Source organism: Hoplias malabaricus, chromosome 13 (genome assembly GCF_029633855.1).
Source record: "Hoplias malabaricus isolate fHopMal1 chromosome 13, fHopMal1.hap1, whole genome shotgun sequence".
Taxonomy (NCBI): domain Eukaryota; kingdom Metazoa; phylum Chordata; class Actinopteri; order Characiformes; family Erythrinidae; genus Hoplias; species Hoplias malabaricus.
Window position 1 is genome coordinate 15,319,359 of NC_089812.1, and position 22,379 is coordinate 15,341,737.

Sequence of the window (22,379 nt, forward strand, 5' to 3'; positions counted from 1 at the left end):
CATACTACAGACTGTCACAAACCCTTTTCTCTTCATCTCTCTCTCTCTCTCTCTCTCTCTCTCTCTCTCTCTCTCTCTCTCTTTCTCAGCAACCCCCCTTATTCCACTCTACGCCCCCTTCTTTCCCACTCTTTCATTCGTCGCTCTGTGGTGTAACGTGGTCTGCAGGAGGGTAGATTAGCATCTGAACTCTTGTGTACCTGCACTAATGTATTCAGCGTCTGGGGAAAGAGGTATGTCTGCCTTGGTGTTGGACGTCCACTCAACACCACCAGCGCTGACCTGTCTGGCCGAAACCCAACACCAGCCCAGGGGGGAAAGAAATACTTAGCACTCTCGCTAATTGTTATTAATAAATTCTGAAGAGTGCTCGGGTCTCTGAGTGTTCAGCTGTGTTTATGGCTGTTCGGGGTTGAATGGAAAAACATGTCAACACATTCCCATACTGCATCTTTGCAATGTGTTTTTTAAGTGTTTAAGGCTAGCTAGTGTTTGCTAGCATGTTAAAGAAGTTTGGATAGTTAGGCAGGACAAAACTTAGCTTAGCATGCACCTGTAAAAACAAACAGTTAATGAATGATTGGTGCTATGGGGTTAAATCAGCATTACTCCAGGGTAGATTTTATAAGCTCCCATTGCTTGTTAGCAACGCTTGCCTCTTGCTCCAAAGTCAAATTAAAAACAATCCTGTATAAGATTCTAATAATCGACTACATTCTGATTTTAAGATATGACAAACAAAATACAAACAGCTTTTCTTTCTGTGTTTTCAACAGGGTCCTAATGCTATGGTCACGTACACTATCATCAGTGGAGCAGATGACAGCTTCCGGATCGACCCAGAGTCGGGTGATCTCATTGCCACAAAACGATTGGACAGAGAGCGCCGCTCTAAATACTCCCTCCTTGTTCGTGCAGATGATGGGCAGCAGTCCTCGGACATGAGGGTGAACATCACCGTTAGTGATGTGAATGACCACACACCTAAATTCTCTCGCTCAGTTTACTCCTTCGATATCCCTGAGGACATGGCTCCAGGTATTTGGCCTATACATATATATATATATATATATATATATATATATATATATATATATATATATAAAGCTGTTTTCTTTAGTAAGTTTGTAGTTGACTATTTTATTTGCGGTTTTATACAGTCTAAGCTACTGTTCCAAACCGAAAGTCCTTATTCCTGACAAAGGAGACTGACATGTGACATCATTACATTATGACATTGTTTGCAGTGGAGGCCTAGTTTGAAACCTACACTGTCAGAAAAAGTGTGGTGTACTGTGGTGGTACCTTCAAGGGTACATATCCAGTACCTTTAGTTAGGCAACATAATTGTACCTTATCCTGTCATAATTGTAGCTTTCAACATTGTGTTGATTTCATACGCCCCATTTCATTTCCAGGACTTTTATTATATTATTTTATTTGACACAGTTTTATAATGAAATATTACAAATATCCTCCTCTCCTTCTGGAAAAGAGAATGTAATGAACCTTAAGGGAACACAACTGGACTTTAAAACCACTGCTGAACCTTTAAAGGTACATTTACACTGCTTGAACCTTTAGTGACCAATAATGTACCACCACTGTACCTATTTTTCTGACCGCATACCATTTGGGAAAGGTCAGTAGGTTTGAGAAAGTTTTTCCAAAGAAGATCTCACTTTCTCCTGGTATGTACAAGTTCCAAACACTGTGGTCAATGGTAGAACATGACCTCACTGAGGCCAGTAGGGATATGGGTGAGATAAACAGTCGTAATGTACTCAGGGTCAGAGTGAAGTGGATTAGACAGCGATGGATTAGGAACCCAATCTGCTGCTTTGTGGAGTAAAACAGGATCAAGAAATACACTAGCCTAGATTAGCCTCTCTAGACTAAATGTAGTACACTTCCACTGCTCATCACTGCAGATAATCAAACCATAACTGTCTGGACAGTGTCGTAGCCTCTGGGTGAGGGCTTTAAAAATGGTACAAACAACACTTTTCCCCAAGACCACAAAGAACCAAACTGCTGCTCTCAGCACAACAATAACAAACTCCACTGGGAGCCTGTGAAAGTAAGCCACCAAAGTTCTGTGTTTTCATAAAGTGTGGTTTGCCTTTGCTTTGATCCTCTATGTCTTCCTCTCTTCTCATTTCTCCCTCCATTACTTTCTGTCCGCCTCCCAGGCTCCATTGTGGCCGCCATCTTGGCGAGTGACTCAGATGCCGGCGTAAACGGGGAGATCACGTATTCCCTGGAGGAGGACGACAATGACTTCACTTTCCTCCTCAACCCGGTCACTGGTGTCTTCAATGTAACTCGTCCCCTGGACTATGAGACACAGCAGTACTACATCCTGACTGTCCGGGCGCTGGATGGTGGAGGCCAGGCCAGCTCCGTCCGGGTCTACTTCAACGTTCTGGATGTCAACGACAATCGGCCGGTGTTTAACGCCACTGCTTACAGTGCGTCCATCTCTGAGAGCCTGGCACCAGGATCCTCTGTCCTCGTGGTGGCCGCCAGCGATGCTGATGATGGTAAATATCAGTAGCATGAAGCAAAGAAAGATTAAGGTTTTACTACTTAAAAATAGCTACAGGACATTTTTTTGGTCACTGTGTTATAGTAACAAAGGCTTACCACTTCAGAGGCACTAAGGTTTTAAGGCTGGTTCATAATTAGGACGGACTCATCAAAGTGACGGCATTGCGGCCAAAATGTCAGATGTATACCATGGAAAAAAATATATATATATTAAAAACACATACAGTCCTTGTGGTGATACAGACACACCTCATTCACTCATTGGCAGAGACCAGCAGAGTCTGCTACTCTCAGAACTCATCAGATGTAGCAACACTTTGGCTGGTTTCATGGATATTTTGCAATAGAATATTAGTAAGAATTCATAAACTGCATTAACCTGCTGAGGTTGAAGAACGTGCTGGCACGCCAACGACCATTCACGATGTTTCTATTAATATCTTAGCGATAGCACAGTGCAGAAATACAGTTTAAACAATCTGTGAATGTGCAGAAACTGCTCTTTCGAATGTTATCTAGACTGTACACGATACTGTACATCCCGAGTTACTAACCTATGAATAAGCTTGAGACTCTCGCCGTGTTTAACTGGTGGATTCACTTGTTTTTAAGACTCTGATAAAACTATTTCAATCACCAAAACAATTCATCCACATGAGTAAAGAGATGCTTTCATAAGAAATATAAAGATTTTGACAGATTATCTCTTCATAAAATGCTCTAGGTCACATGGGCCTCTCTTTACGAGAGCTGAGATTGTTCCGAACATTTTGATATAAAACATATGGGCAATATATTATAATACTTTAAAGACAAATTTCAGAAAATTGAGAAAATGTCCTTAAACCCCAAAGGGTTAATAAAAGTGTGATCTGTGCATGTTTATACTGGGACTTTCATTTGATTAATTTGTTTCTCGTGGCTAGGAACAGTGATGTGTGAACTATGAACGTGAGGCAGTGTGGACAGTCCCACATCCTAGTAATCTATGAACCAGCCTTTATTTGTATAAAATGTCAGAAATGATTGATAGGAAAGGAATGCAGAAAGCAGCTGAAGCTTATTGTCACTATCTTCTCAGACTGTTATGGGTAACTTGAACTATTTCTTTAAGTTAGCTGTGTCTTAACTTTTTATTCCTGATTGTTTTGAGGACAAGAAATTGAGTGGATATATTTTAGGTCATGGGTAATCTATGTGTAATTATGATTATGATCAGTAATTAACTGATAAATGTAATTAACTAATAGAATAGGGAAGCATTACATGCTGTTATTGAGAAGCTAGAAGCCTCCATTTTGTATGTTGTCATTAGCATCCAGTCCATACTGCTGACTTTACAGTTGGATTCCCCATTAGCAAATATATACTTTTATTTGAAGGTAGCTATGGTTTATCTACTTTATCATCTATTTTTCCTGAGAAAGGTCATATCAGGCATGCGCAGTAGGTGCAGTGTTATAGGCTTACAACTTGTTCTGTTCTACAGTTTAGTTAGGGTAACAACATGGACAGAGCAATAACTTTTTATTTTATTAAATGAATGCTTAAATCAGCTGCCATTTTGACAGGGAATTGGTAATAGCTTGAGAATGGCCTTGTGTAGAGAGATTAACTTTGAGAGGAAGAAACTTTTAAAATTCCATCTACGTCACATCCTGAGATTTTTATTCAGCCTCGAATAACTCGGGGTATGTTGACATTCATGTGACCTGACTTTCTAATACTTTAGCTCGCCATGAAAAATGTGCCTTTTGTAATGTTTTGTTCCGTGCGGCTCCAGAGAGACTATAGTGTTACAGCTCTTCTTCGGTGAGAGATATTACATATGCATAGTCTCCTCAGCACAGCGTTATTCGATGCCAGAAGCTGAAAGATGGAGCAGATCTGGCTTGGTTTTGCATTCTCGTCTAGCACATAACCCTGCATGCATTTTTTAAACAGCCTGCTGCTACCTTTCCACACTTGGGGTTCTCCATTTTTAGCATTATGGTATTTTTTGTTTGGCTTTGTTAATCTTAAAAGGTTAAAACGTATTTACATTCAACTGTAATATATTACCGCCAAAATTTCTGTTCACACAGCAAGATTAGCCTAGTGCCAGCCTCCTCCCATAAGTATATGTTAAGCAGGTCTCCCAACATTTTAGCATAGTACCACTGTTTTGTTAGCCTAGGGCCAGGCTTTTGTATTTGTACGTAGCCTGGCACTTAAAGTGTTAAAACATCTTTTTCCATGAATTTATAGAAGACTAGCCTCAACTATTTACATGTTAGCTTAGCATCAATGCTGGATTATATTAATTTATACAGATAGTTCTATTAGCCTTGTATCTAAAGGGTTAAAACTTCATTGGACATTGGAGTGCTCTTCGGCAAACTCAGAATTAGCCTAGCACCTTCCAGTTAACACAGGACCACTGCTTTTTCAGCTTTTTTTCCAAGTTTTGCTAATTTGGGTTAAAATTGATTAGCATGTAAACATACTGAATTAATGGCAACTCGTTGATAGTTTAGCATTAAGCCCTTCCCGCATGGTCCTCCAGCATCCTAATATCAATTCTCCACACTTTTATTTTTTTTGTTTTGTTAACTTAACATTTACAAATTTGAAATTTACTTCTATACAAATTCAGTATTAGCCTAATGACAGGTTGCTCCTGCTTGTAGCATTAGCTTTCCATATATTAGCCTTGCACAACTCCTATAGGTTTTGTTCCCATGGTTTGACATTCACTAATGCTGCACTATTCCTAACTCACAGGGTAGAGTTAGCCTAACAACATGGCCCTACCAAGAACGTTTTAGCCTATCGTCAAGCTCCCTCCATCTCAGAGTTAGTTCAGGGCCTAATGTGGTTATGGTGACCTACATTCTTTCTTTGTGGCATTCCTCTCTCTCTCTCTCTCTCTCTCTAACTCTCTCTGTCTCTCTCTCTCTCTCTCTCTCTCTCTCTCTCTCTCTCTCTCTCTAGCTGCTATTGATCCACTGTCTAAATATGTCTGATTCTAGCTGTTTAAGTGCATTGCACTGTGAACGGCACTATTGGAGCTTTCTGAGTCGTGACCTCTCTGTCCATGGCCGCAGACAGCCGAGAGTGACTTGTGTACTGTAAACACAAAACAGGATTGTGGGAAGGTGCCGAGACGTTCCACATGAGCAGACCAGTGGCTGGCGCTCAGTACGGTCAATTTGAGCTCAATTTTTGCTGGACAGTTCAAGGGCTACTGTTCCAGCATCTGATATTACAGCAGTAAAGCTGTTCCAGCAGCTTCAGCACCAGCTCATTACTGTAACTATCCTGAGCTGAAAATGCATTTATTGTATGAAATAGAAGGTTAAACCTCATTACTAGGCCCATAAAATGTCCCATCTTTGCTGCAGTTACAGCCTCTAACACTTCTTGGAAGACTACTTGTGTTAGATAATTGCTGAACGGATTTGATAGCAGCTGTGTGAACATTAGTGAGGTCAAATATTGGATGATTAGTTCTGGATCACTTATAACAACTTAGTTCCACTGCTGTACAGTTAGCGCTAGCAACATTTATTCCCTTGTAGCTGAATTTTGCTTTGATTCATTACATCCAATACATCCAATTCAGTATTTGACTTCAGTATGTGACTTTGTTTTAGAGAATGTGTTAATTGGAAATTTGTGAAACCCTCGCAGCTCAATCACTCAGCGTTTACTTTTTCCTGGTAAGCCAGTGTTCATAAAATTGGCCTAATTTGCAAAAAAAAAAAAAAAAAAAAAAAAAACAATTTGGTGAAATTTGAATCTGAAATGTTTTATTTACAATTCTCAACTGTTTATTTACAACTCCTTTTCAAATCTGAAACTTGAGATTTTGGAATTGATGCTGTTTATAACACTAAATATCATCCCCAAAACAACAAAAACTATTGTTAAGATGCAACTTTATAAAAAAACACAGTTAAATTCAAAATTAAGTTCATTAAATGTGACAAGAACATCATTCAAATATTCAGGTCAGCTTTAAAGCTTCATAGACCAGAGGTGTTTTAAACATGACTGCACTGTACATAATGATGTGCAACATGAATAAGTACTCTGCATGTCTAAGGCCTTCTTTGTATATAGATTACACATAAGCTTTAAGGAAGCTTAAATCACATATATGTTTAAAAAAAGAGCTCTATTGTATGACATATCAAACTTTTTCCTTTTTTCTCAAAGATAAACTTTTGATCCTTACTGTAGTGATATGGGACGTGTCAGACGTCAGACATCAGTAACTCTTTATCAGACTACCACTCCATCACTTAATGCAGCACATACTTGTGTGTTTGACTGCAATCTTGAGCTGAAAAATGCTGATAATTCATCCACAGGAAGTGGATATCAGTACCAGATGTTTTTTTAACAATATGTGGAAAAACATCCATCAAATAAGTATATCAGTATTTATGGGCTTTTTATGGTTTGTAAAAGGACTATTTTGGCCTTCACATTTATCACTGTTAATCTGGAAGGTGACTTATTATCCTAGCCTTAGGAATGCAGTTATATAATGGCTGGAATATTATGGCCAGGGGACACATTATGTTCAGGTTCTTGGGAAGTGTCAGTTTTTTTTAAACAATTTATTTTATAATTTGCAATAAGAAAATAAAAACTACCACCATTTAAATTATTTTAATAGTTTGGTTTGGTTGTTAGCTGACTCAATACAAAGTAGATACCTGTATAGATTTTCTGTGTCATTGTTTGTAATTAAACATTTTTTATTGATTCCCATAACGGAATATATATAGTGATCCATTGAGTAATTTGGCCATTGTTTGTTGTCAATTGGTTGTTGGCTGTGGTTGTTTTCAGATTACATCTCTTTCTGAATAATATAAGCTTGAGGTTTAGGGGAGTAAGAACAAATGTACTGCTGTGTATGCTACTAGTAATTGTGGTTTGTGAATTTGGTAACACCTTTTATTCAATACCTCATCTTGAGATAAGAATCCTTGGGCAAGATTCCTAATACTGCAGTAGCCTACATCTCTAAAATATATGGGAATGTCTGTCAGATGTCAAAAATGTAATAGATTTTTTGTTTCCAGGTTCCAATGCCCAACTGTCCTACAGCATAGCGTCAGGAGATCCTCAGGCACATTTTGGCATTACTACCTCGGGGGTCCTTCAAACACGGAAACCTCTAGACCGGGAGACTCAGTCCTTTTACAACCTCATTATCACCGTCAATGACATGGCTCTGCCTCCGGCCACTCGCTTCACCAGCACTGCCCAAGTCTCTGTCATCCTTCTGGATGTCAACGACTGCCCACCAGTGTTCACCTCGCAGAAGATGGCATACATTCAGGAGAATACAGCAGTGGACACAGTGGTCTTCAAGGCGCAAGCAACCGATGCAGACAGTGGACCCAACAGTTACGTGGAATATTCTTTAGGGGGCTCATCCAGGATCAAGTTCAACATCGACAACATAGTTGGAAGCGTGAGACTGGTGGGTGAGCTGGACCGTGAGGAGATGGCCAATTACACCCTGACTGTGATTGCTACAGACAAAGGTCAGCCACCACTGTCTTCCACAATGGAGGTGACCATGGTGATTCTGGACGTGAATGACAACACACCGAGCTTTTCACAGAACATCTACGATATTGAGATTGAGGAAAACACACTGAGTGGAACAGATATACTCCAGGTATATGCCACTGATGCAGACGAAGGGACCAATGGTCAAATCCGGTTCTCCATTGCTGCCGGCCATGGCAATTCTGATTTCCGTATTGATTCTGTGACGGGGGTGATCTCTGTTGCCAAGCTGCTTGACCGAGAGAACCGTCCATCATATTCGCTGGTGGTCCAGGCAGCAGACCGTGGGAGTAGCCCCAGAGTTGATCGCACCACTGTGAACATAGTGTTGCTGGATGTCAATGACTGTGCGCCTGTGTTTGAGCTCTCACCATACACCATCAGTGTCCAGGAGAACCTGGAGAACCTTCCCAAGAACATCTTACAGGTGAGTACAAAAAGCTAGTATTTATTCTGATCATGCCAGAATCAATCAGGACCTATGCAAATTCTGCAGAATCTTGACAGAGTCTTTACACATCAGAACTTTTAAAAGAACACTGTAATCACAGAGAACTGACATGGAACCGTTCCTTATCACAAAGAGCCAAAACAAAACATTCAAAACAAGTTGAGCTGAGTAAGAGTCCTTCCAAACCACAAAGAACCAAGACAGAATCTTTCCAAACCACACAGAATTGAGATGGAACCTATACCAATCATGCAGAACCATGAGATGACGCATCCAAATCACAAAGACCCAGAACAGTATTCCCCAAAATCATACAGAAACGAGACAGAAGCCATCCAACTCAAATAGAACCAAGACAAACTTGACACAGGACCAATTGCAATCACAAAGAAACTCTTTCAGTCTCTCTGGAATAAAACAGAACCTGCTTTAACTGCCCCAAATCACCCACATTTGCTTTAACTTACAGAAATAAAAGCACCAGCAAAAATGAGGCAAAATTGTAAATTTAACTGGAAACACCTGTGAATTGCACGTCATGAACGCATGACTAGAATGATAAATGGCTGGTGTGGATGCATTTCTTGCTTTCCAGGGTGGTGTGAACAGTGGTAATTGCTGTAAGTTATATTCTTGAGGACTCTATATCCCAAATGGCATAATGAGGGTGGTCTCAGCCATCAGCAGCAAAATAGGCCCTCACCTGGGACAGGAAGTGAAACCCACCTATCCGCAATGACAGCTTTGGCTTGGCCACACACATATTTGCAAGACATTGTGCCAACCGCACAGTGGGTGGACAGCTCAGATACACACACTAACGAACACTGCGGGTAGAGCACTTGCTTTGGAGGCAGAGTTGGAAAGCAGAGTTTATGCTTTATTTGGAAACAAAAATGCTTTTGAGCTAATCCATAGAAGAATAACCTATTGGTCCCATAAATAATTGCCCAGGGAATTGTCCCATAAATAACCCGGTGCTGCAAATGACAGGTCTACTTGGGAAGAAGCTTTTGAAAGTTATTATAAACCTACAAGAGTCTGAGACTGACATTTGGTTTTTCATTTCCAGTACAAACTGCCATTACTTACAACATATTTCTATAACTGTCTCAGTCAGAAAACAGTAGAAAAAAGGGGAAATGCCATGGAAAAACATAATTTGTTCAGTGCATGTGAACATAAATGTGTGGAGCCTTCAAACCCACACACTGTGAAACAAGGCCACCCAAGGTTTCTTTGTGCTGCCTAAATCAGAAAACATGTGACAAACGGAGCTGTTCTGACTCTGTTCTGATTAGAGACTTTACAATTGCCCCTCCCACTTATCTGAATCTGTCCAATCACAGCACTGGACCGAGTTTATGTTAAGACAAGGATTAATGCAGCAAAACAGACAGCGGGAGTGAGAAGAAATAAGAATAAAAAATGGAAAAAAAGAGAACGAAGGAGAAAGAGAACCAAGCAAAAACAGCTAAAAGCTAGAGCTTCCTCCTCTTTGCTGTGCACATGGGTCAGGGTGAACAGTGAGCAGCTCTTTATCATTTACAGGAACACGTGCTGAATGCCGTCGTTCTGAACAGAGCTGAACGCTGCAGTAGTTCTTGTGGTAGCCATTTTGATCTGATCTGAAATCAATGTGATGTTTTCTGATATTATCTATGTGTCTTGTACCATTCTTATTTACTTGAAGGAAACATCCAAGCTTAGAACCCTTTTAGAAACCTTGTTTTTAAAGAGTGGATCTGGAAGGAGAGGAAAACAGGAACAGAAAGAGATGTCAAGAGGGAGCAGTTCTGGTAGAGTCATGTTGGTGTTGGCCACAGGAAACAGTCGGTGTCTGGTTTCAGTGCTTAAGCTCTGAGACGTGAAATTGTTGCTGGATGCCCATATACTGGACAGCAGCAGAAATGGAATAAGCTGGAAAAATCAGGCTAGTGGGCATGGATTACCCCTTCTCAGCCCATTGGCTCTGACTCAGACAAATTCTAATAGGATTAAATTTGGCCAAGTCATGGTTTTAGTCATGGTTATCATCCTTTTCCTTTAGTAATGGAATATTAGGAACACTGTTGATGGCTTCTGTCAGTCCATTAAAACGTCCGTCCACACAGCTGCCCATTCATCTGACCATTTGCTTTGATTGGCCCCAAATGCCTTTTATTTGTGACCATTCCAGTGCTGGCTGCTGCTTACGTGGTACTTGGTACTTGACACGATACAAGTAATGACTGCAAGGCATAGTGTACCTTGGCTTTGAATCTTTGAAGCCAAGCAGCCCTTTGCCTTCAGTTGCAGTATAAAGTACACATTCAGAAAAAAAAGGTACGGTAGAGACACATTATTGTTACTAGAGTTCTAGATAATTACCACAACCCCTATTTGTGATTGAACATCTCCTCAACAGGTTGTTGGCCGGGATGATGACTATGGCCCGAACGGCCAGCTGAGTTACAGTCTGAGTGGAGGGAACGATGACGGCGCTTTCAGTCTGACGTCCAGTGGGCAGCTCAAACTGGTGCGGACACTTGACCGTGAGGCTCAGGACCGATATGTACTCATCATCACTGCCCTTGACTCAGGTAAGAACAGCCTTTGGTACTTAATGAACTGGATCAACCTGGATTTGTGTTGAGTTGATCATTCAGTCACATGGTCTATTGTAGCAGGCATGTGTATGTGAGAGTGAGGGTAGCTAACATTTGTGTTTATTTGTGAAGGAATCAAAAGAATTATAGGTCAATAGATCACTAACTAATTGAATGGTAGGTAATGCTAACACTAGCTTGATCTATTAGCATAGCTATAAGTGTCATGAGCTGCATTCCAATTGTATACTTTTTTACTAACTCTAAATAAATTTAGTAGTGTAGTATGTCATGTGTAGTATAGGTACAAGTGTCAAAGTTGAGTATAGGAAAAAAAATCAACAGTGCAAACATAGAACCAGCGGATTTCTGAGCTTTTTCATGTGTGGAATTTTTTTGTTGTCCCTAATACTCTCTACCTAGTCCAGAAATTATAAAACTAATACAACTACAATCAGAAAATGCACCAAATGGTAGACAGAGGTACTGTGTGTGAAGCTCATACAGAATATAAATGGCTTTATTATCTGACGTAATGCTATTTTTAGAACAGAAACTGTTATTTTATGACCCACACTGTGCACTACGCAGTGTGGAGGGAGATATTTAAGTTCCAGTCTTTTCTATGCAAAAAAAGTTGAATAGTGTTGCAGCTGCAGCTTGCTATGATCTGCGTTGTCAGCCATGATCTCATCAGTTGAATTTCCCTTATGTTTCTTGGTTGCAAAATGTAACATAGCAAAGGTTAGCAAACATGTTACACTTTTCAAATCTGCTACGGCATAACAGCGTCTTAGTTTTAACCTGAGGTGGGGAACTGGGGGTGGTTGACTGCACAGTTTGCTGGTCTGGTGATGTTTTGCTAGAAGCAATTTAAAATGATGTGGTAGAAGCATGTGCTAGGTTTCACTCTCCTGTATTTAGAGCACTCTGTATGTCTGTGTGTGTGTGTGTGTGTGTGTGTGTGTGTGTGTGTGCATGTATGTGTGAGAGTAAGTTGTTATTGCTTTGAGGTCAGTAGATGAGTGTATATGAGTGTGTATGAGTGTGTATGTGTGTGTTTGAGGAGTAGAGGCTATTCTGGCTAAGTACAGCTTTCCTCCTCAGCCTTCGTCCAAAACCACCTTGGTCAGCGGGTGGTCCACCCACATTCCTGCCCGGTCACATGACCCTCTGTAATGATGGGTATATTTCGTCTGGCTCTGAATGTGGTGAGAATCGTAAACGATACAATCTCAGCATGTTCACTTCTGTGCACTGCAGTGAAATATGCATTCAGTTGACATTGTATGATTATTAAGTTATTATCATGCCATATGAGGTACAATATGAGCTCCTCCCATTGTGGACGCAGCTATAGTCATCTCAAAGAAAAGCGTGGATTGAAATATGCCGTTCTAGAGCTGCTGCATATCACTTTACTGACAGCCAAGAGTCCTATAGAGGAGTTCAAAACCTTCCAGAAAGACGGTGGAGCAGTGGAATGGTCTTGGTCTCAATAATTCAATAATTAGTCTCAGTAATGCCATGTTCCAACATCCACACTCTTAAAAATGACAGTAAATAAAGTTTCACAACCTTTTAATACCCTTCACGTTTCAGAAGCTAGTGTCTCCAGACTTTTGCCCAAATAACGCAAACAGAATGAGCTTATTATATATTTATTACATAGTTAATTACTGCATTTATTAGCATTTCATTAGATTTACACTGTGCACGGACAGGTTTTGGTCTCTTCTGACTTTGTCACATTTATTAGATGTCTGACAAATACAAACAGGTGTCATAAATGTAAACCAGTGTCCAGTACAGGTTTATCAAACCGACAACCTTCAGGGTTTTTAAAGAGAGCCGCAATGGGCTCAAACACAAGTGAATAACTGCTGAGAAAGTGTTAATTCTAAAAACATCTGCCTGTCAGTGAAGAATGAAAGTCTCACGTTTGGATCCTGGCAGACGTTTGTTGTTTGTTCTTATAAACACACAGTTGTTAGACAAGAGGATAAATATTTACAACAATTAAAGAATGATTAATGAGCCATAAGTTTATGTACGTTGGTCCAAAAAAGAAAACATTTGTTTGACAGCTGAAAATGGAGAATAAAAGTCCCATAAATATAGGACGTAAAAATAGTGAAGAAAAAAAAAATAATAAAAAGAAACAGCTATTATGTTTTAAAAGGAGAGCACTGAGAAAGCTCTGAAGGTTCAGAACGTCCAGGATCGCTAAAGTCCACGGGGCATTTTGATGGAAGCTGCTATCCCATTGTTTGGCCGAAGCTATAGCTGTAAAACTGACCAAAAGAGGCTGTTTTGGTTATTATTCGTTATTATTATGGAAATGAATATGATATTATTTACTCTTTCCAGCTGTTTCTGTTCCTTAAAAGGATAGAAGAGAAGAGAGAAATGGGGGGTGGGGGGGAGAACAATGAGAGCAAGAGGAAAGCGATAATAGGAGTGGAAAATATAAAGAGAAAAAATAGAAAGAGAGAGTCTGTGTGTGTGTAAGGGAGAGAGAGAGACAGAGAGAGAGAGAGAGAGAGAGAGAGACAGAGAGAGAGAGAGGAATACAGTTGGAAAGGAAGGATGAAGGGCAGAAAGAAGCAATGGAAAAGAATGAAAAGGGGGGTGGTTTGGCTTGCTGCAGTAATCTCTAAGTGATGTGTGTGTGTGTGTGTGTGTGTGTGTGTGTGTGTGTTTGAGAGAGAGAGAGAGAGAGACAGAGAGAGAGAGAGAGAGAGAGAGAGAGAGAGAGAGAGAGAGAAAGAGAGAAAGAGGGAGAGAAAGAGACGTGGCAGTGTAAAGGTGTTTTATATTGCAAATTTCTGCTGGAGATTTAACTAAAGGAAAACATGAGAGCGAGAGAGAGAGAGAGAGAGAGAGAGAGAGAGAGAGAGAGAGAGAGAGAGAGAGAGAGAGATAGAGAGAGCAGGAGTGAGAGTGTGAGTGTGAGTGTATTGGCCAGTGGCGCTGCGGGAGCATCCAGTTCACCACTTCATCTCTCCTCACTGCCATTAAATTCTGCAGTGCTACAACATGAAGAGGCCTTTAAAGACTGATATTATAAAACATTGCCAGCACCATTTGATTGCATCCTGTCACATAAGTATAAGCGAGGGGTCATATATATATGATAAGTTACTGATCACCAAAACTACTCTGACTCATCCCAACATTATCATATGGTGCTGTTGGTGAGAACACACTTTCATAATAGAAATGCAACTGAGCAGTTAGTGTGCTCCTCCAAGCATGTTGCGAGGTTGACAGTCCAATAAAGAAGCACAGCACATGAAAACCCAGGCACTGCTTCTTTCTGAACTGTCAACTTGCTTGAAGGAGAACACTAATTGCCCAGATTTTGATTCACGTGGGAGGTGAATGAATGAATGAATGAATGAAGTGCACAATAAAATAAAACCGCCCAAGGGTCCTGCATCAGTATTTTCACATTAATTGACCACAGGAATTTGGGGGGCAGTTAATGGCAGTTAATGGCTGAATGGCCTTTGCTTTAGTTGTCATTAAAGAAGAGTGTTAAGTCGTGTGAGGAGCGGCAAGAGATGGAGAGGAAGAGAGAGGGTGATTGAGTGGCGGGGAGAGAGAAGAAAGGATGGAAGGTATGGGAACAGTCTCGGGGATGAAAGAAGCAAAAGGCCGCTTGACAACATTCACACCAAGCCTGTTTGTTCACGTTTATTAAAGAGACAGCAAATCTCCTGTGTGTGCCTATGGAACACACTCTCTCTCTCTCACACACACACACACACACACACACACACACACACACACACACACACACACAGAAAGGCCCCCTGTTCACTCCCAGCCTATAGGACCACACTGTTTGCTGTGTCTTTTCAGCTTTAGAGGAGCATTTAACAGATAAAAGATGTTAATGACCGCTCCATTTAAAGCCTCTGCGCTTTTATAGAGGCCGAATCCGGACCTCTATTTAGATCTAAAGAAGAAAGCACTATAGCGGGGCTGGTAGTGATGATAGCGCCATCTCTGGCTGAGATAAGGTACTCTTATTATACAGGGTCTCTTAAAGTTTCACGATTATAATAAAAATAAACGAATAAATAAATAAATTCTGAGAATACTAGGCTTCCTCTTCCATGGCTAAAAACAGAGGTGTTGAGACAGCAAAAGGACCTTCAGATGTTGAAAAGCATGAACCAAGCTGAGGATCTTGCTCTATTCCTGCTCCATAGGTGTGTAACATTGACTTTATTTTGTCTTGTTTCAGATTATTTAAAGTGGACCTGACTCTAAATTCAGGAGAGCGCTAACTGCATGAAAGTAAACACAGAGCGAAAACGAATAAACTTAAGGTTCCAATTAGTTTTTGTGGTAATTTAAACAGTGAATAAAACCTTACAGACTGGTTAAACTTCAGCCACCAAAAAGATACAGTAGCATCTTACTGAAACACACCATTCCACCTTAAAAGATCCAGAGCTTCTGAATATAGTATTTAACACTCTTTGGCGGTGAAAGGATTAGCAAAGGAAAGCTAATGTTTGGTCAGAACACCTCTGAAATAACAGGTCTTTCGGGGTGGTCCATGTATGTGGATATTACCAAAAACATGTTGTCCAAGGAAGGACAACCTATTAACCAGTGAAAAGTGGTATTCAACATGGTCACAAAAGGCCAGTGAAGGTGTCAGCAGGGGCACTTAGCCCCATACACAGCAAGCTGTGACCCTCTGTATGTTCTGACGCTTTTCTATCACAGCCAGGACGAAGTTTTTCAGCGGAGTGTGTTAACATAACTCTTCTGTGGGCTGTTTGTGGACGAACTGAATGTCTGAACTGAATGTCACTGAATGCCCTTTTCCACCAAAAGAAATCTGGTTCTTGAACCAGTTCCACTTAAGATCTTTGGAACATTGGTTCTGTCCAGTGAACCGCCCCCATGTGTTTCCACCTCTTTTGATGAAACCAATGATGTGTCCTCAGCAGGGGGCGCTGTGAGGGACTGGGTTCCAGCTTGAATTCAGCACCAGAGCCTGAGATAAAATTTCCTAAAAATTCAGGGTTTACAATTAGCTTTACATTTAATTTAGTGTTAGGGGCCATTTCTCAGTGAATGGACTTCTATGGTTCTATGGTTCTATGGAAGAACATTCCTGAGAAGTCCCCTCACAAGAGCAAATTCACGATGCTGCAGTGAATGATGGGCCTTTCCTTTTTTTTTTTTTGTTCTGATAGAACACAACATCCAGATTCTTTAACCATTCCTGGCGTTTGTGTTCCTGAGTATTTGAATGCAACTTTAGCAGTGGAAGATGACTTCAGGCAACAACTTGAGAAACTCAGGAATACGCACTGAGAAACAGGCAGGGTTAGGTCTGGAGTTAGGTTTAGGGTTAAATGGTTTTAAACACAATAATTTACCATTTCAAACATTTTAGAAGTAAGTGTTTCAGGTTTGGGGTTTAGGTTTAGAGTCAGGGCAAGTTTAAAAGCTGAGTTTTCACCTGAAAATCCATTTTTTGAGTGCCAAATACATTTAGTACACATTGTACAAACCCTGGGAATGGTCTTTAAGTGAAATATGTATGAGATCCCCATGAGAACATTACACAGAATAAAAGCACAGTGATAGCAGCATAGGATTCACGAGGAAGGAGGAGGTCTGAGTTACAGCTGATAAGGCATCCAACATGATGAAAGCCCTCACTGTGGTGCTGTGAATTAACAGATGTGTCTCTATAATTAATAAGCTTTTTAGCTAATGTTTCATAGCCTAAATCTGGAGTTTGATAAATTATGCCTTTGCTGCTTATAATTAAATAGCAGAAGGAAAAGAAGCAACATGGAAACTTATGGAACTCTATAGGAACCTGAATATATATATCTCTCTCTCACACACTCTTTTATGTGTGTGTATGTGTGTGTGTGTGTGTGTGTGTGTGTGTTTCCATTCAGCTTTGGCTAACCACAGCCATGAAGCCCTTTCTTACCAGGGCAACAGCCATCCACACGGACAAAAATGCCATTTCCACCCTTGGTTTATTTACGCTTCAACTGAAGGACTTGCACATTTACACACACACACACCGAGTCCATGTGTGGAGGCATAATTAAGTGTTTAGCCAACAGCTGATGGAAACCTGTGTTTGACTGCCCCACTATTAGATGGAGTTCAGAACAATGCTGGAGTACATTATGTTGGCAGAACAGATAATCTGCTGTGACCCCGGTCCGTCTCTGACGAGTGAGAAAAGGGGAAAGGGAAAAGTCGTAACCAACCAGTAGAAAGATATAAAACTTCCTTTACTCCTTAAACAACATAAGGAAACTCTGTAACCATCAGGGAACAGGACTAGGAAGTACTAGGGTTTTTCGGATTTTCTGTTTCTGGCTTGGACTGAAGGTATTTTTAAACTTCTAAAAAAGCCCTTGACTCTTGTTTATTTCGTTTTTGCTCCTGTTGTCTCTTTGGTGGTCTTTTGGGGCTCACTCACATGAAAAGCAAATAAATTCAGATAAATAAATTTATAAAGATAGATATATAAAAAGAGCAGATTAAAAGTAGAAACTAAAGGTATCAATTAAACAGGCAAATTTAAAGATAAAAATATATTCAGAGAAAATAATAGAACTAAGGTGATTTGCTAAACAAAAAGATACAAAGAACACTATGTAAACCGTACTAAATACAGAGAAGGGGTACTGATCCCACCCTGATGATCTGAACCATTTCGGTCACATTAGGGGTTACATGTCTTTTGAAATGAGCTTGGAAGCTGTTTGCACCTCTGTGTTTAGCTGCTAGTGAGCAATGAGGGTGAACGAGTTGAGGACATTCTTGATCTAAAGGAATATTGAAACTGCATAGTTGTATTATTAATATTGATTTTGTAAATCATAAATATTTCCATCACCAGGTTATAGTTAATCTGAGGTATTTGCTTTGGAAAGGCGTTATAGAACCATAAAAACTGTCCACAGGTGTGAGTGTGTGAGTGACTGGGGGAGTGTGTGTCGCCCTGTACAGAGTGGGCTCCAGACTCATCGTGACCCTGATCCAGATGAGCTGGTTATAGTGTTGAATAAATGGCAGAGGCATATGACCACAAATGGACATTAGAATGTAATCTGACTTTAGATTTTTATCCTCATCCACACATTTATCATATTTTTGTCCAGGTTTAAATGTCTTTATCAAGTTGCCAGGTTTGAATCATTTTTAATATAATTTAATAACAACAAATAGCAAAAGCTGACATTCTCATCTATTCCCATGACCTCATTTCTAAATCAAGTGACCCCCATCTCAGGTCCTGACCTTCCTTTGGGAACTTCTGAGCTATGAAACACCAGAGCTGAAGGATAATACATTTAGTTTGAGTCTATTTAATTACAATCTCATTATGTATTCAATATGCAAATATCTTGGTGCGTCCAATCAGATCTCTTTGTGGACCGAATCTGACCCATGGGCCACACCTTGGACAGTGCTGAATGCCTTAAATTAATCGCTGGATTATTAGCATTATAAAAGTATCTATGTGGACTCAAATGTCTTGTCCCTTGATTTGAACCCAGGCTCTTTGCTAGTGTTCCCATGATGCTCATCCTCAGTAATCCCTTCACACGTCTTTGAGGGGCTTTAGACCATAATTACACATGTCTTTGGGACCCCCTTTGGTTTTGGGGGTGTTGGACACACACCAAACTCTGTGTCTGTGTACCTATAGGTGTGTGTGTGTGTGTGTGTGTGTGTGTGTAGAGTGATGGTAAATGGTAAGAGGCTTAGCGTGGACCATATGTTTGTTCTAGACACTGTGCTATTGGCAAGACTTACTGAAAGATTACACACACAGAGAGATGTCTGATTGAGTTAGAGAGAGATAGACATGCTGGTGTGTGTGTGTGTGTGTGTGTGTGCAGGTTTTTATATAGTTTTACACACTGAGGACATGCAAGTATGGACTACATTTTGCCTTATCGTCAAGACATTGCAGGTGGTCCTCACAACATATGTTTTTTTTTTTTTTTTTACAGGAACTCATTCTTTAATGTGAAAAACTGAAAGAGTGAAATGATTTATATTTGGTTACTAAGGTCAAAGTTAAGACCAGGTGTAGGCTTAGCTTGAATTCGCTATGTTAATCATTGTTTCTATGTGAAGTATAGCAAAACGAACGTAGCTGGGAATAAAAATGGTTTACACATTCACACTGTAGACTCCTGATATGACCAACCTGTCCCCCACAACAAATAACCTGCAATTCCAAGATTAGGTTTAGGATTAGGAATAATCTAATAGTTAGGGTAGTTGGAGTTTTGGATAAATTTATCTTCATGAAATAAATGGAGGTCTGTATGAAGTCCCCTGAAACCATGGTGACAAGACTGTGTGTGTGTATACGCATGTGCTTTAAGAATAATTGTTTTCCTCTGCAGCTTATCTGTGTTAATCTGAGAGGAATGTATGTACTATGCTGTGTAAGTGGATTGCATGTGAAGACTAAGCTCATAAAGTCACATGACCACTGTCCACACCTAATGGCTAATGAATTCAATGTCCTGTCCTGCATTTGTCCCTGGCTCTTGGGGCTTTTTTGGTAGGTGACATACGCTATAAATCCAAACATTTGTAGACAGTCATATATATATATATAGGCACCTGCTGCCGGCTGTGGGCATAGACATTAAAGGTGATGTTCATTCATTCATTCATTGTCTGTAACTGCTTATCCCGTTCAGGGTCGCGGTGGGTCCCACCCACCCTGAAGGGGCTGCCAGTCCTTCACAGGGCAACCCACACTCATACATTCACTCACACACTCACACCTAGGGACAATTTTTGAGTCACCAAGCCACCTACTAACGTGTGTTTTTGGACTGTGGAAGGAAACCGGAGCACCCAGAGGAAACCCACTCAGACACAGGGAGAACACACCACACTCCTCACTCACACAGCGCAGGGCTCGAACCCACAACCCCAGGTACCTGGAGCTGTGTGACAGAGACACTACCTGCCGTGCCACCGTGATGCCCTTAAAGGTGATGTTCATGAAAAACGTTTCCTTAACCCTTGCTGCTCTGTTGGTTTGCACTGGAAACCGGTTTAATGTGTTTACGAAGAATAGTAACGAAAATAGAGCTCCATCCAAGTGTCCAAAATCATGTCTTGGTTCAGTGACTTCATCTGGAGCAAAGGTTAAAGAAAAAAATGAGCTTTTTCAGTGGATTAGTCCTTTAACAATGCTGGCCTCTGATTGGCTGTTTGGATTAGAATGGCTCTTCTTTAGAGAGGTTTGTTTAAAGTCTAATATTACACTGGCTGACGACATGTCTCCATCAGGATTCTGTAATCCCTAGTAGGTGTGTGTGTGTGTATTTTTTCAGTGCCTATGATATGATCTCTATTCTATCTATCCAGAGATAAATCCAGACACATCCAATATGTGGCTGAAAGTTTTGGGACACTACCTCATCCAACATTTCTTCAGCAGTGAAGGTTATTAATACCCATATACTCTTCTGGGAACTCTTCACACGAGATGTCACTGAACATTTAACCCCAGCTCTGAGGACAGGTTTAATGCATCCATTACAACCATTTCTAAGCTGAAGTACTGGTGTTGGATGATGCACTGCACTGTTCTACACCCCAGTGTTCAACTTTATACATCTCAAGCTCACACTTGGCCTTGGGCTGTCTGTTTCCATGCTGGAAAGGAGTTTGTTCGCTGTGAGAACAGTAGTTCTCCACAATTATGTGTATTGATTTTAAGCTCATGGTCGGCTGCTTCAGAGCACTGACCTTTGAAGAGACTGAATTCTCTAATGATGAGGGGTGTCTGCTGCTAAATTGTGGACATACTGTGTACATAAACAGTCAATGCCAAAAGCATAGGGTCATCTCTGCTGTGGAGCTTTGATGTAAAGAGGTTCAAAACACTTATACACACACACACACACACACACACACACTGGTTGACTTGCAGAATTGATTTGTTGATTAAACAGTTACTGTTAAGTTCTTTGGCAGTTATGCAGAGTTTACAGAACTCACTGCTAAAGTAAATGCCCATAAAGCACACACACACACACACACACACACACACACACACACACACACACACATAGAAAGATGGAGAAAGATCAGTGAGTGAGCCGCATCAGGTCAGTGATGGTTGTTTTCCAGCAATGCCCTTTGACACCCAATCAGATTAAACTGTCCAGCTCCAAAGACCCTGTGTGTGTGTGTGTGTGTGTGTGCTGTAACTTTATAGTAGCTATGATATAATCTCTATATCCTATGTTTCTGGAGATACATCCAGACACCATTGGCATTGAGTGGGGTTGGGGGAGGGGACATTTTTTAAACTAATCAAGCAACACCTTAAAGAGCCCCAAAGATTTCATCCTAAGATAAAGCTTTTCTTTACAGGATCCACCCTTTAGCTTCAGATCTAAACAAGTCTATGAGTGTTTGTGTCCATTTCCCATCGTGAGAAGGACAGCTCAACACTATGGGTCTGAAAGGACGTGGAGCTGTCAGGATGTTGTTACAGAGAAAAGGATATAGGCACAACAATGCAAACACTGCAAAGCAAACAGGCCGTAATGTCACAGAATGTCCTGACATTGTATGAAAACCAAAACGAATGTGTGTGTTAGCATGTATTCTTCTCCTCATCTTTCCTCCATTACTGTCTCTGTTCCTCCAGCCAGTGGAAGGGCTGTGATTATGAAACTAAGTTATGCACATTTTCCAGCATCCTTGTTTTCCTGATCCCTTTTTTTTTCTTGTGCTGCACACAAACAAACAACACTGCTTTCCCAGCGGGGAGAAGGAGAACGAAACTCGTAAAACAAGCATTTTGGCACTATCACATTGACCAGAACTCCAGCTGGAATATTCACCGTATTTGAAACCCAATTAAGAGCATTGTTGTTTCTCAGTTTTGGAAAGATGAAATTCCAGCTTTCATCCACAGCTGCCCAGTCGTCTTAGAGACAGGACATGCAAACAATGTTCAAAAGTTTGTAGACATCCCTTATAATCATTGAACTGAGCTATTTTAAGTTTCACTCATTGTGGACACACACATGTTTCTACTTAGCCCTTTTTTTTGGCCATTGTGGATCTAGTTGGGCTTTTCCAGCAATATAAACAGGTTCTGGTACTAGAAAAAAAAAGAGTAGTATGTCCTTCAGCATGAACCGTGATGGCGTCTATGG

At 40.6% G+C, this 22,379-nt stretch overlaps 1 protein-coding gene across 1 annotated transcript in view; it reads left to right on the top strand.

The window, feature by feature from the left end:
- fat4 (FAT atypical cadherin 4) overlaps positions 1-22,379 on the top strand; it is a 118,880-nt gene that overhangs the window by 64,030 nt on the left and 32,471 nt on the right. The window contains exons 3-6 of the mRNA XM_066641633.1: positions 777-1,038; positions 2,193-2,543; positions 7,629-8,551; positions 10,983-11,157. Of these exons, the coding sequence (XP_066497730.1) occupies positions 777-1,038; positions 2,193-2,543; positions 7,629-8,551; positions 10,983-11,157 (1,711 nt within the window). The remainder of the gene's footprint in view (positions 1-776; positions 1,039-2,192; positions 2,544-7,628; positions 8,552-10,982; positions 11,158-22,379) is intronic.